The 18,845-nt window shown below is 39.5% G+C and overlaps 2 protein-coding genes across 3 annotated transcripts in view; one reads left to right on the top strand and one right to left on the bottom strand.

Annotated features, from left to right (window-relative positions):
* The first annotated feature begins 2,422 nt into the window (after window positions 1–2,422).
* On the top strand, window positions 2,423–5,233 carry LOC109393300 (52 kDa repressor of the inhibitor of the protein kinase-like). The gene is given in 5 exon segments (XM_019662367.1): window positions 2,423–2,781; window positions 2,825–3,256; window positions 3,258–3,943; window positions 4,417–5,088; window positions 5,091–5,233. Coding segments are annotated over 5 exon segments (2,292 nt in total).
* A 2,015-nt stretch (window positions 5,234–7,248) lies between these two features.
* Window positions 7,249–18,845, bottom strand: part of KLHDC1 (kelch domain containing 1) — a 56,538-nt gene continuing 44,941 nt past the window's right edge. For both annotated transcript variants that reach the window (XM_019662392.1, XM_019662393.1), the window contains 3 exons: window positions 17,102–17,186; window positions 15,320–15,372; window positions 7,249–8,940 (listed from right to left, as the gene is read on the bottom strand). In XM_019662392.1, coding sequence (XP_019517937.1) covers window positions 8,754–8,940; window positions 15,320–15,372; window positions 17,102–17,186 — 325 coding nt within the window. In that variant the 3' untranslated portion in view covers window positions 7,249–8,753. The remainder of the gene's footprint in view (window positions 8,941–15,319; window positions 15,373–17,101; window positions 17,187–18,845) is intronic.

Here is an 18,845-nt window from a genome sequence, read left to right as displayed (position 1 = left end):
TCCTCTTTCTCATCTTCATGCTGGTATCACTAGAAAGAATACTTTGAAAAACAACAAAAGGCTTTCCTCAACGAAGTTTTCATAGCCTGAAACTCCTTCCGTCACCTCTGCCTGTATGTTTACAACTTATCAAAAATTGTGCTATGGGTGACAGCAGTATGCATACATTAGAAAAGAAGAAAGACCTGAAACCAATTATCTGAAGTTTCCATCTTAGGATACTAGATTTTAAAAAGCAAATTAAGTCCAAAGTAAGCAGAAAAATAAAAACTAGAATGCTATCAATGAAATTGATAGAGAAACCAATAGAGAAAATCAACAAAACCAAAAGCTGGTTCTTTGAAAAGATCAATAAAATCAATATGCTTTTAGGCAGGATAGTTAAGAAAAAATGAGAGAAGACATAAATTACTAATATTAGAAATGAAATAGGGCCATCACTACTGATGCCATGGACATTAAGAGGATAATATGAGCAACTGTGCTCACATATTTGATAATGTAGATTATATGGACCAATTCCTTGCAAGACACAATATGCCAAAACTCACATAAGAAGAAACAAACAATCTGAATAGGCCTATATCTATTAAAGAAATTGAATCACTAATGAATAGCCTTCCAAAACAGAAAGCAATAAGCCCAGATGGGTTCACTAATAAGTTCTGACAAACATTTAAGGGAGAAAGTATACCAATTTTCTTCAATCTTTTTTTTTTTTTTAAGATTTTAATGGGGAATTGGAGGAGGGGAACAGCGTTGGGGAACAGACAAGTTGCTGTCCTTTTTGTTCTTCAGTTTAGTTAGTCTAGTTGTGGAAGACGTCGCTTCACTATCCCATATTGGTATTATCATTGCGCTTTTCCCAGGTGAGGCAGTCACTTGCCAGCCATTGGACCGCCGCTCACACCAGCTGCCAGCCACTCATGGTAGCTCACGGCAGCCCACTGCAGCAGGGGCTGCAGCCTACACTGTCGCTGGCGACTCACAGCAGCCCAGCTCCAGGTTGAGCTGTTGCTCACCATCTTAGCTGTAGTGCAGTGTCACTGGCCCTCATGTGGGATCAGAACCAGGGCCCTGCTGCTCAGAGCTGGCGTCCCAAACCAACGCTTAACCAATGCGCCACTCGGCCAGTCCTTTTCAATCTTTTTTAGAAGATAGAAGAGAGAATATTTCCTAACTCATTCTGAGGCTAACCTTACCCTAATACCAAAACCAGACAAAGACATCACAAGAAAACAACAGGCCAATATCTCACATGAACATAAATGCAATAAAACAAAAACAAAATTTTTAACAAAATATTAGCACATAAAGTCCAAAAAATTTTAAAAAGAATTATATACCACAGCCAAGTGGGATTTATCCCAGTATGCAAGGCTGGCTCAACATTCAATAATCAACTAATATAATCCATCCTATCAACAGGCGAAAGAAGAAAAATCACATGATTCTATCAATAGATGCAGGCAAAGCATTTAACAACATCCAACACCTATTCATGATAAAAACTCAGCAAACTAAGAACAGAGAGGAACTTGGTCAATTTGATAAAGAATATCTACAAAAAGCTACAGTTAATATCATACTTAATGGTGATAAACTCAAAGCTTTCCCACTAAAATCAGGAATAAGGCAAGGATGTCACCACTCTTTTAAACACCTACTGGATTCCTAGCTAATGCAGTAAGACCAGAAAAGGAAATAAAAGGTTGAGACAGAATAAATAAAACTGTCTTTTTTCATAGATGACATGATCATTTATATAGAACATTGCTACGTCCAGTGCAGCAAGGGTGGTGGCGAGTGAGAGGGGCGGCGAGAGTTAAAGAAACACAAGAGACAAGGATAGAGTTAAAGCAGGGCCAGGGGGCTGCAGCCTCTCTGGGACTGAGCCCCTAATCAGGCCAACGTGTAGCTTTTATTAAGAAACTTCAAAGTGAAACTTGTTTTTTCTAAAGTCCTTGTGATAAGTGCCTTATGGCTAATTTCCACCAACTAGCCCCATTGTATTCCAACACCTGCTGTGCCTTCATACACCCCCCACACACACACACACACACACACACAACCCCCAGGATGGTGCAGCTGTACTGTGGCCATGAAAATAAGGGAGATAACTGACATCACTCTGTTGGGTCTCAGTGTTCCTAGACACTCCCTTGAGGAGGAAACTTGACCAATATCATTCCAATGGGTCTCAGCGTTCCGAGACACTTCCTCGTGACCTCGTTAGGTCAGGGGTTGGTGTGGGGGGGCAGTCGAGGATGAAGCTGTCTGGCAACAGAACATCCTTTAAAAAATTACTGTAGGCCCTGCCGCTCACAGCACTGTGGAGCCGCGTCCCCAGCTCTGCCCCTCCTGCCCCTCCCCCCAGCGCACCGGCCCTACCCAGCGGGCAGGCCGGCGCCGGCGGGCTACAATGCGGACCGTTTGCGCTGCCCCCAACTGCACGCGGAAGAGCACGCAGTCGGACCTGGCCTTCTTCAGGTTCCCGCGGGATCCAGCCAGATGTCAGAAGTGGGTGGAAAATTGTAGGAGAGCCGACTTAGAAGATAAAACACCTGATCAACTAAATAAACATTATCGATTATGTGCCAAACACTTTGAGACATCTATGATCTGTAGAACTAGTCCTTACAGGACAGTTTTTCGAGATAATGCAATACCAACAATATTTGATCTTACCAGTCATTTGAACAATCCACATAGCAGACACAGAAAATGAATAAAAGAATTGAGTGAAGATGAAATCAGGACACTTAAACAGAAAAAAAGTAAGTGATAGTGTTACTGACTGAACTTCTGAATGCCTTTTAAAAAGGCCTGGACCTGTTGATGAAACTTCTGAACAGGAACAAAAACATAAAGAAATAAATAACAGCAATGCTCAGAACCCCTGTGCAGAAGAAGTGGGTGAAGAACTGGATGAAGACATTTTGCCTTTAACCCTTGAAGAGAAGGAAAACAAAGAATACTTAAAATCTTTATTTGAAATTTTGATTCTCATGGGAAAACAAAACATACCTCTGGATGGACATGAAGCTGATGAAATCCCAGAAGGTCTCTTTACTCTTGATAACTTTTAAGCACTACTGGAGTGCCGGATAAATTCTGGTGAAAAGGTCCTGAGAAAGCGCTTTGAGACAACAGCAGTCAACACATTGTTCTGTTCAAGAACACAGCAGAAGCAGATGCTAGAGATCTGTGAGAGCTGCATTCGGGAAGAAACCCTCTGGGAAGTGAGAGATTCGCACCATTATCACTGACGATGTGGTGGACATAGCAGGGGAAGAGCACCTGCCTGTGTTGGTGAGGTTTGTTGATGAATCGCATAACCTGAGAGAGGAATTTGTGGGCTTCTTGCCTTACGAAGCTGGTGCCGAAGTTTTGGCTATGAAATTTCATACTATGATAACTGAGAAGTGGGGATTAAACATGGAGTATTGTCGTGGCCAGGCTTACATTGTGTCCAGTGGATTTTCTTCCCAAATGAAAGTTGTTGCATCTAGGTTTTTGGAGAAATATCCCCAAGCTATCTACACACTCTGCTCTTCTTGTGCCTTAAATATGTGGTTGGCAAAATCCGTGTCTGTTGCATTAGGAACAATTGAGGAAGTTTGTTCTTTTTTCCATCAATCACCACAACTGCGTTTAGAGCTTGACAGTGTAATTTCTGTCCTCTTTCAGAACAGTGAAGAAAAGGGTAAAGAACTAAAGGAAATTTTCCATTCTCAGTGGACAGGCAGGCACGATGCTTTTGAAATTTTAGTGGACCTCCTACAAGCACTCGTTTTATGTTTAGATGGTATAAATAGTGAGACAAATGTTAGATGGAATAACTGTATAGCTGGCCAAGCATTTGTACTCTGTAGTGCAGTAACAGATTTTGATTTCATCGTTACCATTGTTCTTAAAAATGTTCTATCTTTGGGCCGGCCGAGTGGCGCGATGGTTAAGAACTGGCTTGGGACGCCAGAGGGCCGCGGTTTGGATCCCACATATGAGGGCCAGTGACACCGCCCTCCACAGCTAAGATGCTGAACAACAGCTCAACCTGGAGCTGGGCTGCTCTGAGTCACTGGCGACGGCATAGGCTGCAGCCCCTGTGGCAGTGGGTTGCCATGGGCTACCGTATGTAGCCAGCAGCCAGCGTGAGCGGCCAGCAGCCAGCGTGAGCGGCCAGCAGCCGCAGTGAGCGGCCGTCCAGAAGCCGGCGACTGATGTGCCTCACCCGGGAAGAGCGCAATGATGGTGCCAACTTGGGCCAGTGAAGCAACGTCCTCCACAACTAGACTGAAGAGCAAAAGGACAGCAACTTGTCTATTCCCCTTCCCCCAATTCCCCAGCACTGTTCCCATCCCCCAATTGCCCAATAAAAAAAAAATTTTTTTTAAATCTTTAAAAAAAAAAAAGTTCTATCTTTTACAAGAGCCTTTGGGAAAAATCTCCAGGGGCAAACATCTGATGTCTTCTTTGCAACCAGTAGCTTGACTGCAGTGCTGCATTCACTGAACGAAGTGATGGAAAATATTGAAATTTATCACGAGTTTTGGTTTGAGGAAGCCACCAATTTGGCAACCAAACTTGATATTCAGATGAAGCTCCCTGGGAAATTCCTCAGAACTCAGCAGGGTAACCTGGAATCTCAGCTGACCTCTGAGAGTTACTATAAAGAAGCTCTAAGTGTTCCAACAGTGGAACACATTATTCAGGAACTGAAAGATATATTCTCAGAACAGCACCTCAAAGCTCTTAAATGCTTATCTCTGGTACCCTCTGTCAAGGGACAGCTCAAATTCAGTACATCGGAGGAGCACCATGCTGTCATGTATAGAAGTGACCTACCCAATCCTGACACACTGTCCGCTGAGCTGCATTGTTGGAGAATCTAGTGGAAACACAGAGGGAAAGAGAGAGAGCTTCCATCCACCATTTATGAAGCCCTCCACCTGCCAGACATCAAGTTTTTTCCTAATGTTTATGCATTGCTGAAGGTCCTATGTATTCTTCCTGTGATGGTTGAAAATGAACGCTATGAAAATGGGCGAAAGCGTCTGAAAGCATACCTGAGGAACACTTTGACAGACAAAGGTCGAGTAACTTAGCCTTGCTTAACATAAATTATGATATAAAATATGATCTAGATTTAATGGTGGACACATATATCAAATTCTGTACAACTAAGTCACAGCTTCCTACAGATAATTCAGAAACCATTCAGAATACCTGAGAGACTTTAAAAATATGCTGTTATTTTTGGTATTTAAAAAATACGTTAAGAAATTTGAAAACATCTTATAGAAAAGTGGTAAGGTGTGCATAGGCCACTTAACCACTAAATATCTTGACCTATAGACCTCCCATTGAGTACATTAGCCATTGATAATCTGCCTGTTTAAATGGTCCCTGTTTGAACTCTCATGCTTTGGAGAACTAACTGTTTTTCCAGAAGATAGCACTGAAAGTGCCATGTTACACTTCTGTGTGATCTGCTGATGGCACTTTGGAATTGTTTTAGTTAAGTCAGTTTAGGCATAACATTTATTATCACTGTGGATCCAGTTGTTGGGTATTAAGTTATCAGTTCTTTGAAGAAATACATTTTGAGAAGGTGTGGGAGGAAGGAATGCATTTTATGAAATGTTACAATGAAGCTCATGACTAACCTTTGAATAGCAGTTTTTAGTATGCAGTTAAAACCCTGTAATGGACAGTTAAGGGAATTATCAGACAGTGAAACACGTGAACTTGCCAAAAAAGGGTTTTGGTTTATGGAAAAGCCTGCCATTGTTGTTCGACATCTGGTTGTTACTGTTTACATTCCTTTGTTGAGCCTTTATCTTCATAAGCTTTTTAGCAGGTATATGTTGAACACTTCTGTTTCATGGTCAAGACAGGATCAGAGGCCATGGATACTGACAGCTGATTTGTCTGTTTTATTCTGTCTTTTTCCATGACTAGAACAACTGCCTCGTCTTGATTTATAAGCAAAGCCTGGAAAACCTACAGAACTGTGTTTTGTGGTTTATCTAGGAATAATACAGAAAATATTGCTGTTATTTTTAGTGAAGAAAATCAATTTTGTATAATTTATTTCAACCTAAATAAAATGTGAATTAAAAAAAAATTACTGTAGGGCTGGCCGAGTGGCGCGATGGTTAAGAACTCGCTTGGGATGCCAGAGGGCCCCAGTTCAGATCCCACATATGAGGGCCAGTAACTCTGCCCTCTACAGCTAAGATGCTGAATAACAGCTCAACCTGGAGCTGGGATGCTGTGAGTCGCCGGTGACGGTGTAGGCTGCAGCCCCTGCGGCAGTGGGTTGCCATGGGCTACCATGTGTAGCCAGCAGCCAGCGTGAGTGGCTAGCAGCCGCCATGAGAGGCCGTCCAGAAGCCGGTGACTGATCTGCCTCGCCCAGGAAGAGCGCAATGATGGTGCCAACTTGGGCCAGTGAAGCAACGTCCTTCACAACTAGGCTGAAGAACAACAACAACAACAACAAAAGGACAGCAACTTGTGTGTTCCCCTTCCCCCAATTCCCCAGCGCTGTTCCCATCCCCCAATTCCCCAATTAAAACTAAATAAATAAAAACAAGTGCTTTTCTTGGGCCGGCCGAGTGGCACGTTGGTTAAGAGCTGGATTGGGATGCCAGCTCTGAGCAGCAGGACCCAGGTTCGGATCCCACATGAAGGCCAGTGACACTGCCCTCTACAGCTAAGATGGTGAGCAATAGCTCGACCTGGAACTGGGCTGCCATGAGTTGCCAGCGATGGCATAGGCTGCAGCCCCTGCTGCAGTGGGCTGCCATAAGCTACCATGAGTGGCCAGCAGCCAGCGTGAGTGGCCGGCAGTCAGCGTGAGCTGCCAAGAGCTGCTGTGAGCGGCCGTCCAGGGGCCAGCGACCAATATGCCTCACCCAGGAAGAGCGCAATGATCACAATACCAACATGGGCCAGTGAAGCAATGTCCTCCACAACAAGACTGAAGAACAAACAGACAGCAACTGGTCTGTTCCCCTTCCCCGATTCCCCAACGCTGTTCCCTCCTCCAATTCCCCAATAAAATCTTAAAAAAAAAAAAAAAATGAAACCAAGTGCTTTTCTATGAGGTTAGAAAAGGCATTCACATAATCCAAGAGCCATTTTCTAAAGTGTTCATTCCACTCAATATCATCTATCATTATCCAATAGTTTTTTATATTTTTTCCATTAAATATAAAATGCTGATATTGAAGTTCACAAAATAATTACTTCTAAGATGTATATTACTTGTGAAATTCATTTTCTCAATCTGTTATCCAGCTTAAAATAGTAAGAAAAAACGAAAACTTACACTGAAATGTTTGTACAATCAATTCTAATGACTGGTTCACACTAACAAAACTAGGAAAATAGTAAATCTACAGTTTGTATAATAAATAAAATGTTTCAATACATAAATAGAAGATTTACACATCCAAAATACAATACATATACAAAATATATCTCTAAAATTTAATGAAACTACAAACTACTATAATTTTCATTATAAATTACACATATATTTCAATATAGAAATATATTTCCTCTAACATTTTAAATTTCAGAGATAACTTACAGGTGGTATTATGGAGAATAATTCTATATACCAAGCTTTTTAAGGAAAGGGTATGACTGGGATAATATGTACAATTTTTGAATTATGGCAACAGCACTATTTTAAGGAATAAAAAGATAAATATAGTGTTCCATTTCTGTATAGGCAGCTAATACTGAAAATAAATGGGAAGATAACATATTTTCAATATCCTTGAACATCAACTCTGTAGTATGGTGTAGGCCAAATTGAGGGGTTTCTATAAAGGCAAATTACTAGGTTGCTATCCCATTTCATTATTTACAAAAATTACTTTAGAAGCACTCTTCCAAGGCAAAAATGTATTTTAATCTGTCTCAAAAGTTAATAAATATACTGCTTCTCAATATTCCAAAGCCTGTATGATAAATCCCCACTTTAGAAACTTTACAATATGGTCTTTATATATATATATATATATATATATATATATATATGATTAGACAAACTAATAACTCAGGGGTAATGGAAACCAATTGAAGACATTTATTCCCCTGCTCAAATAAACATTTGATGAAAGTGTTATGAAAGAAAAAGAAAAGTTATGATGATGCTTAAGAATACTTTACTAGGTGAGTGGTAAAAGGGTAGGTGTTCAACATTTAATACCATACCAGTGCTTGCCTATTTTATAATTTTGGCCTGCTGTATTAGTTATTTAAGGAGATGTTATTTCAGTCACCGAGTTATTTAATGAGAAGCTTTCGATAATTTTAAAGTGACTTGAGAAAAATCTATTCTTTCTGAAAGTTGATACGTAGTGTTTTTATCTATTTATCATTAGTTTGAGGGATTTCTATTGTCCTTGGATAATTTATATTCTCCTCAAATTTGTATAATCTTTCCAATAATGAGTATACAGTGAGTTAACATCTCTTACAATTGTACTTACTTTCAGAAAGTATATTTTTTCTGCAGCCGATAAGGAAATAATTTTACAAATATAAATTAATCTGCCATTCACATCTCATTCCTATATATCCCATGCCGTGAGTCACTTTAACATAGCATTTTGGTTTCAAATGTTATCTTCTAAATAAAGCCTCCAATTTCACGGGTTGGGGGTGTGGGGGTAAATATACAGTCTGATTAAAATGTTTAAACATATTAAATATATAGCATACATAACAACTTAATTGCTGCTGATCCACTGATATTTATTTTCTGTTTCTTCTTTTTGGGCTCTTTGTTCTTCTCGGTGGTTGGCTGCAGTCCAAAATGTTATCTTTTTGAGTACTTGTTGCAGAAGTTTAGGAGGTAATAAAGATATTTGATTTTCTAAAATTACAGCATTTTTACCAATGCAGTCAAGGCAAGACCTGTAAACAAAACATAACAGAATTATTAGTATTTAAATTATAATATAAAATATACATAGGTAAGTATTCTTAAAAATAAAAATCATTACATAATTTTTACATGATAATGTATTTTCCTTCGTGTTGTTAGGAACAGGATTGGATATATGTTCTTTCCAGAGCACCACAATAATTGTATATTTTTATAGTATAGAGACTGTATCTGATCCAAAGCCAATGGAAACAGAAATTACAACTTACCATGCATAATGCTCTTTAAGTTAAAAAGATTCAGACTTAATTTCAAAGCAGGTTAGTCTATAGCAGACCCTTTTCCACATATCCTTACAGCCCAATAACCGCTCTTCTTTGAGAACTGTCTTTTTCTTCCATCACTCCATGAAGCACCTGACAGCCATTTTTACATCACGTGACCTGTCCTCCTCACACCCCCTCTATCAGTGACTGCACTGGGTTGCACTTACATTGACCTAGAGAGCAGAGCGCAGGTCTGAAGAGAAGAATGGAGCACCGATACAGAAAGAGCCAACAAAAGACCACCTGAGGTTCCCCTTTTCTGGGGGCCTCCTATTCGTTGGTTTTCTCCCTTGGATTCCGCTAGAGAGCCTGTCCTTTCAAATACAATCCCTTTTTTTATCTTAAGCTACTTTGAAGAGGGTTTTGTACTTTATTAAAACTCCCCCAAAAACTCGATTAAGAACTATCCAAAAAAGCATCTATTTCAACTGATAAACTTTAATTTAAAAAGCTAAGTAATTCTTTCAAAACTCTAAAATATAGATTCATTGGATTCTGCTGTGGTTAACCTCAGTTGTCATTTTACAAGGATTGACATTCTAGACTTTTATATTGTCCACACTTTCATGAAGCCTTTTCTCTCTGCTCTGTGAAAACTCTAAATAAGCAGTAAGAATGAAAATGCCCCACATAGATACATAAGGGGTACAAGAAAGTGAAATACATCTGTGTAGATTAAATTGCTGCTATGGAGACACTGTAGCTCCCGTGTCCCTTCCAGAATGAGGGGAGAGGAGAGTCAGACAAGTGGATGGACTATGTCATTACCTATTTGTTGAGTCACTGATTCAACAAGTATTTATTAGTGTGCACTATATATTAGGCACTAGCTTAGGAGTAGGAAACCCAACATTTAGGAAAACTATTTCAACCTTGAATAAGATTACAATTTAGTGGAGAAGATAAACAATTACAAATAAAGTTTTATAAATGTTCTGACTAGAAAATGAAATTCCCATGACAGGTGTACAGATCTACGGGAATCAGATAAGAAGAATAACCAAGACAGCCTTAGCAAGCTAGGGCAAGTTTCCAGATGGGAGGTCCAAGCTGAGACCATGAGAGTCTCAACAAATTAAATAAGGTTTTCCTGACAGAGGAGCCACAGCTATAAAGCCCTAGAGATGAGATAAGATTTATTACAGAAACTGCAATTCAGTGGTTCAAATGTAGCTGGAAGGCAGAGTGTGAGAGTGGGGGCAGGGCAAGAAATGAGGCAGAGAAGTGAGTGGAGGCCCTGAACACTGCGGTGAGGAATCTGACAAGGGCAGTGGGAACCATTGAAGAGTCATCACAATAAGGAATGTGCATATGCTTTGATCCACCAATATTCCTTCTATGAATTTATCCTGCGGAGATATGTATGTTTTCCAAAGGAATATATGGGAGTATTACATACATAATGTTTATAATTGCCAAAAATTGTAGATTTTTGTAGACTAGTAAATAATTTGTACTTCCAAGAAATAGAACACTACATAACTATCACAAACATATAGATCTATTACACTGAATGATTTTATATTTACATGAAAGATATCCATAATATGAGTTTTAAAAGCAGATTATAAAACAGCATGCATTATCTGACCCTTTACACATGTAAACTGCTCTACCACTGTAAGGGTGACACTGTATCTTCTAATTTGAGATTTAAGCCTCTATTGTAATTTAACAACATAATTTAGTTTAGGACTTAAAAACACTTTGCTTTGCTTCCCTCCTTAATGACTGTTTGCTCGAGGCCATATGCATACCAGCTTTAATGACCGTGTTTACTTTGACTGGAAGAGTCTTTTCAACACCTGCCTAAGATCCACCCTGATCCTTGAAACCAACCAGACTCTGGGAAGTGCCTTCTTTTCTTTTTCAAATCGCCCAAGAACTGCTGGACCACCTCTCCCTTTCCTTTATTCTGCCTCTTCTTAAGTGTCTATAAAATCTTCTGGCCTTGTGGGAAACAAAGAGATGGCCTTAGGACAGGAGTCCACCATGCTGCCGGAATGCCAGCATTTCAATAAACCTGCTTTTCTTTCCACCAACCTTGCCTCTGGATTATTGACGTCACCAGCGACAAGCAGCCCGACCTTAACCCTAACCTGGTACCAAGACCAGTGATCTCTTGGAACGGTTAAATCCACAATGTTTTTCATTTTAAAGTCTGGAAGGATACACACCACACTCTTAACAATGCTCGTTATGGGTGATGGTTCATAGGTGATCTTTATTTTACCATATACTTTGCATATTTACAAATTTTCTTGGTAAATATACTTTATTTTTTATCAGAATAAATAATAGAGCTAATATAATTCTTTGAGAAGAACCATGTCGTATTCATCTTTGTTTTTTCCCAGTAAGTGCTAAATGCCTCCTGACTTCAAATTTGAAATAAAATGATTACTCTGGCTGCACTGTGGACAACTAGTTGTGGTGAACAATAAATACTACTGAATTCCTGCTATATTCTGGTTTTGGTGTATCAAATCATGCTCAGTATCCAAAGGGCCTGCACCCATTCACAGAAGCTCTGTTCTAGGTGCAAAGGGTAACACCAAGAAGCCTAACTGATGGTAGCCCTTAGTTCACCTCAAATATAGGCCCATCCAGTCTGGCGTTTTGCTCTCTCTCACTGCTATACTGGTTCATCTTCCCCATCGCTGTTCATCTTTGGGGAAGAGAGACTATTCGGAGACGAGACCCCTGCCTGACCAGTGACCTGGACCGAGGCCAAGATGGGGAGATTGCTTCCCGCAAACTCCCTGTAGACTGTTTGATCCTAATCGATGTTCGTTATGACATCAATCAGCAGCCCTCCCCTGGAACAGGCCATTTTCTGGAGCTGGACAAGCATGCAAAGTCACAAGTCACTTCCTGTACCCGGTAGCTTTCACGTATGGGTACCCATGACTACCCCCCCAGCCCTTTTAACCTGTATAATAATTTGGTGCCTGCCAAGTGGCGCAGGGATCCATTTCATATTGCAGCCGCCCTAGACCCGCCTCCTACGTAAGCTTCCCTTAATAAACTGTTAATTACCAGACTGGAGTGGCCTGCCTTTCTTCAGTCTTTCCCTGCCCTCTGTTTACCGAGGTACATTTTCAGTCCTGGGACCTCTCCCTGGGGCTATGCGTACTAACAATATTCCCTCCCAGACCTATCCTTTGTGCTTTTTGGAACACTAGTTGTATCTACAAACACCCCTGCTTCCTCTGACTTTCTACCCTAGCTTTCATTGAACTCTAAAAAAACTGAGTTCCCTGGTGGTCTAGTGGTTAGGATTTGGCGCTCTCTCTCTAAAAAAACTGGTTTGTGTGCAGCCTTCTTGAGAAAAGAATACATACAAATTATCCTTCATCTCCGCTTTCATATTCAAAGAGCGGATGTTCGGATTCTCCTCGCTCCTGGGTGCTGCCTTCAGCCAGCTATCATTTCACCTTCAGGTGTTGCCATCTATTAATCTCCTGCTTCCCCCGCCCCCTCATTGAGCACTTTGGCTCTGGCTCACCAGTCTTGCCTCTTCACTGATTTTAGCATCTGTGTGGAAAACCCTTTTTATTCTTTATGACCTCACGCACTCAGGACAGGTTCACCTCTGAAATCTTAAACTTCCATCCTCTCCTCTTGGACCACAACCCTTGCATCCTTTTAATTCTTATACTCGCTAACTTACTACTCCTTTGACTCTTTCCGATTAGCCAAATAATAAGACCCCTCCAGTTTTAACTTTCTTTCCTATCCAGCATGGTCCATATGCACTTCATTCTCTTGCCAGCAATTTTAGTCCCTGTCTCCACTGTGCCTGTTACACCATCCTGGCTAAATTCCAACCCCACATAAATTTAGCCAACCATCTCTTTTCTGCACCTGCAGCCTGGCTGCTCAGTGCTGCTGGAGAAAACCATGTTTATGCCGACATGGCTCGCCATATTGCTTCTATTCTATCTCAGCTGAGTCCTCCTGAGTGAGTGCTCAGCACCACTGTGTTAAAGACCCCAAGTCAGCATCTTCTCACAGTCACCTCAGCAGCTGTTTCAAGTCTTCACCCCCTTCTTCAGTTCATATCCTCACCTCTCTTTCTTATCAGATGGCCTCACTATCAGCCCTGCCCCCAACGAAGAAATCCATCTCTCTCCATATCTATACATCCTTCTTTCCCCACTATTTTAAAAGTATTTTTTTCCAGGCAAGGGGCAATTCAATTACTTGTTCACTAAAATGTACCAATTATGTCTAGCCCACACCTCTCCATATATTCAACTATTTAATATATAGTTCCACAAGAAGTCCCAAAAGCGCTTCAAGTTCAACATGTCCAAAACAAAATTTATCCTTTCTCCCCCATCCCACCTTCAACCCCACTGCCTTCTCCATATTCTCTTTATCACTAATTCTTCCCTCCTCTTTTCCTTGGCATCCATTCAACTACCAAGTCCATTCTACCTTCTAAATATCGCTATTTACCTCCTTTCTCCAGCTCCACAGCCACATTCTAGATCAGACCCTCACTTTGTTCCTGATCACTGCGATGGTTTCTCCCAACTTTCCTAACCCAGTCTCATAGCCCCCCCAGTCTCTCATCCACTGTTACCAGAGGAATCTTCTAACTTGTAATATGATCATCTCATTCCTCTGCTCCCAACTTTTCAAAGCAACTCCTCTACATGGGAGACAAAGCGCTAGATAACATTCAGTTTTGATTCCTTGTCTAATCTCATTTCTTACAACTCCCCACCTCATACTTATATCCAGGAATATTCAAGAACTCAGTTTCCAGAACACACCATGCTCTTATGCATACCTTGCACTAACACCTCTGCACTGTTTCTTCAAAGCAAATTCTTGCCTCAAACTCGTCTTTACCTGCAAAGAATTCCCTAGCCTTCACAATCTTAACCACATCAATAGAGGGCCTTCTCCAGTATTCTCATATAGAACTTTCTATATGTTCCTCTTAACGCAATTTTTATTTTTCTATTATAGTTGTTTGAATCTCTGCCTTCTACTAATGGCGATTTAATGGAAAGGTCATGATTTTTCATTTCATAGCACAGTGTCTTCCCATGATAGGCACTTAAATATTATATTTATTGATCCCTGCATATAAAGAACTTGCATTTTACTTAGGGAAAGTAGTAAGCTTCACAGCAAAAGTTAAGTAACAATACAGGCGATATAAATCATTACAGTAGCAATTTCCAAACTTTGCCTGCACATTAGAATTACCTTGGGATCTTTCAAAAATTCCCAAGTCCACGCAACACCCCAGACCAGTTAAATCACAATCTGTGGGGATGGAACACAGGCATTGATATTTTTTGAAGTTCCCCATGACATTCTAATGAAGACAAGTGTAGGAAACACTTCGCTAACAGAAAGAGCAGTTAAGACTTTAGGAAGGTCCAGTTTGAGCTAATCCAATGGTTTTCAAGTGGTTCAAAATGTAGAGTGTCCAGAGACATTCTATATCTTTTCTCTCTTGTTTTCCTTCTCTCATGTTATTCCTGCTGCATAAAATACCTATCCTTCTTCACTCTGCTTCACTCAAATCCTTCCTCCCAACTCTTGCAGGGAGAAATGGGCACTTCTTTTCACAATCCTCCCACTAAAGTTTACATGCACTCCTTTTACAGTAAGCCTACGTGAGCTGAGACGATGTAAGTCACACTGCCAATTTAGTAACAGTTTCGGGATGATGAAAAAAGACTACAAAATTAAATACATATGTATGTGTTTATACTAGACACACTCTGATTTCAGGAAAGTTAAAATATGAAAAAAGTAAGGCTTAGAATCAAGGAAACACATTATATTTAATATTCCCATATGAACTAAATGCAATTTCACTCATAAAACAAAACTACTGAATATTTGACTATACTGTATATTTTAATTTTTAAAAGTAACATTGATGTATGGTTCACCATTACAAATTTGATTATACTCTTAGGAAAATGTAAACATTTTCTTAAATTCAAGTCATAATCTACCTGAAAAATATTACAAGGCTTCCCAAAAAGGAGGAAGAAAGAAATTATCATATATTAATACGACATATATGTAAAATAATAAATTTACTTACCTGAGTAGTGAATAAGGCTGTGTTTGAAATATCAATAAATCATTACAGTGACCCTAATCAACAAAAAAGAAGTTATCAAGGTTTTTTATGTAAATAACAATGCATTAATAATTGAATATTTTTATTTTGCAAAAGAAATTATGTAAAGCAGCAAATAAATCTCTCTCTAGCTATTGATACACACATGCATGCACAAACATACACATCCATACACATATCTAGTTAGTATCCACACAAACTTTAGATACGTGGTTATCATTTTATCAGTGACCAAATTTTTACCTAACCACAGCCATATAATCACAAATTTAAAAATCAGAAACTTGGTTTTCTCTTAGAATACTGAATTAAAAATGAGAATAGTAGTGTTTTTCAAGCTTTTTTGTTTTTTAAGCAGAACTTTTTTTCTTCCCAATGACTCTTAACTTCTCTTTACCCATTCTCCCTTTTCCGGGGGGGAGGGGGGGTGTTCCAGGATTCCCTGAGAATTCCTTTTTTGAAAATCACAGATCCTGAAGATGTTCTGAATATGATTTTCTCCTCTAAAAAATAATGTGGAAGTCAGCAGAAAATTTTTCTAATCATTTCAAATTGGTCTTTAGAATTTCAAAATTTATGATCATGATTTAGATCAAAATTCCTATTTTAATGATAAACTTTGTATCTTAAATAAAGATTTCTAGTGCCAAGAAAAAGAAGACAAAATGTGCTTTTTAATTAAATGCAAAGTTGTAGTTTTAATCTTTTATTGAAGCACTGAATTCTCAAACAAGTTCTGAAATTTTCAATACACATAACATTTAAATGGGAGGCCTCTGGACTAGGAAATAAACCAAATTTCCTGGAGAGAAGCCACCTTATTTCCTGGAGTGAAGCCACGTTATTCCAGTGTTCTCCACTCTGCCGGAACAACTCTTCAGACAACTATGTCTGCAGAGACGACAAGGAGCTGGCGCCTCTTGGTTGGACTCTGGCTTGTTCTAGCCCCTCCCTGACGGCTCAGTCCTGCTATTCCCAAGGTTCCATGTAAACCAGAGCAACCAGTCCTCACTCCTATCCCACCACATACAGAGGAGGAGGTGGCCACCCTGTTCTGAATTTCCCAAGTTACCAGGATTGAAAGAACAATACTCTCCAATGTTCCTCATTTATTCCTTTGACCTTAGTTTTATCAGATTTGTAAACCAGAATGCTTTTTAAAAAATTTTTTAATTTAAAAAAATTTTTTTATTAAACCAGAATGTGTTAAATGCAAATGTAAAACAGGGGTGAAGCAGTGGCAAAAAGATGCATAAAATAAAAGAAAATACACTGTATTTCAAAGTACAATAGTTTCCTCTTGAGGGGAGAAGCTAGCATGGATGATGTTCATTATTGTTAGGTAGCAAATTTCATGAGTACTTATTATTATACTTAATAGTTTATATATACATTATATTTGTTTTATGTAGCAAATATTACTTACAAATATTTTAATTCAATAAAATTATAAGCACCCATACTATGTGGAGGCTCAAAGAGAAAAGGAAAAGTCATCCTTTAAAAGCTCTTCTTAGTAATTTGTCTAATGAAGTTAATAGATCTATTTTGATTTGTAAACCCAAGATATCCTGAAATGCTTCACAAAAGCCACTTATTCTGAAGATTAATCACACCACAGAGTAACATTTCATGCCCGTCCATATTTCGCAATGTGGGAATGTCAACAATCTTGTTGACTAGCCATTTAGGCTGAATCACACAATTACTCAGAGGAAATATTTAGATAAGAAATTTTCTTACTGTATCCAAGGAAAGTAAATCATCTTTGCTCCCACCAAATACCATTATTTCATTTTCTTTTCCCAAACAGGCTGTGTGCCATAACCTGTGAAAATTATAAACAGAGTGAAATACTATCAAGGAAGAAACTGCATATCACATATAAATGAATTTTAAATTGCACGCTCTAAACTTCAATCTATTTCAAAAGAGCCATGATTGAACTTGAATCTTTGGTATATCCTCAAAGAGGGTAGATTTTAAAGACTCCTCTAGAATCATTAGAGGATTAGATTCCAGAGTTCATTAAATTACATCGTTTCACTTAAGGAGATGACTTCCGATAATTCTTTCATATTATATCCCCCCATCTTTTTCCAATCTCTTTATCTCACAGATACCGAAATAATTTAGTCACAAAATAAAATAATTTAAAAAGGAACTGATCAGCCAGCCTATTGTAGAAATAGACATCTTTCCCATTTTTCTGATTACTATCTGACTCATCATTTTTGACTTTTTCTTTCCTGTTCTCTGTTCCCCATCACCTGACAAATCCAATTTGGCATTTTACATTTACATTGTCACACCATTTGTCACTGTGGGTACAGAACACCATAACACGTTTCCCTTTTTTTTCTAAATCTAATCTCTCTCAGGTACATACAGCTGATAAATAATATTTTTCAAATATTGTGTTTAACCATGGACATTTCCTGATCAGGAAGCATTTGTGCCACTTTTCTTATCCTAATATTTATAACCGACAGCTATTTATTTTTCCCATAAAACTTAATTCTTGCCTCTCCCCAAATGAACCCTCTACTTCAGCCAACTTCATTTGTTTGCATTTCCTGAGAGAATCTCATATCTTGCATTTCCTGAGAGAATCTCATATCTATCTCTAGGCTTTTGTTCACTCTGTTTTCTAGGCTTAGAATGAGAACTCATTCTCTCGGGGACTTAATGAAACAGGCTCAAACTCCCCAGGAAGTGGTCCAAATGCTTCCCAAACTAGCTGTCACTCTCTCTGTTCAGCACCTTTCAGCATGTATGTGCTCATTCTATCATCTTCTAACTTACATTTGAAGATAAACTGTTCTATGTACTTCTTTTATTGTTTGATGTATGTGTCTTTAGCTCCCTACAGAAACTGGAAGGTCCCTAAGGTCAAAAATTGCCACGATGGTGTGCTGGAACCAGTTTAGGGGCTAGTTAAAGCTGATTGTATGCATCTCCGTCAACTCCAGGTTCAGTGACATCATGTCAGTAGCTTTCTTGAAATTGACCATGGTGGAAATCAGCAAATGCTACAAATTAGGGCTTTTTGTTTTATTTTTCTTGGAGAGCAATGTTAACTGTTTACCAGCACACCACTGGAACTTGGGTAATCAAATTTCATGCTTCTCCTTAAAAATATTAATATGGGGCCAGCCAAGAGGCTCACTGGTTAAGTGTTCGCTTGGGAGTGTGAGCTCTGAGCAGCAGGGCCGCCAGTTCGGATCCCACATGGGCCAGTGATGCTGCCCTCTACAGCTAAGATGGTAAACAATAGCTCAACCTGGAGCTGGGCTGCTGTGAGTCGCGGGCGATGGCGCAGGCTGCAGTGGGGCTGCAGTGAGTTGCTGTAAAGATACTGTGAGTGGCCGGCAGCCGGCATGAGCTGCCAAGAGCCTCCATAAGCGGCTATCCAATGGCCGGCGACCGACTACCTCACCCAGGAAGAGTGCAAGGATCACAATACCAACATGGGCCAGTGAAGCGA

Source organism: Hipposideros armiger, unplaced genomic scaffold, assembly GCF_001890085.2.
Source record: "Hipposideros armiger isolate ML-2016 unplaced genomic scaffold, ASM189008v1 scaffold_373, whole genome shotgun sequence".
Taxonomy (NCBI): Eukaryota; Metazoa; Chordata; class Mammalia; order Chiroptera; family Hipposideridae; genus Hipposideros; species Hipposideros armiger.
Note: the sequence above shows the minus strand (reverse complement) of the source record. Positions and strands in the feature narration are given on the sequence as shown.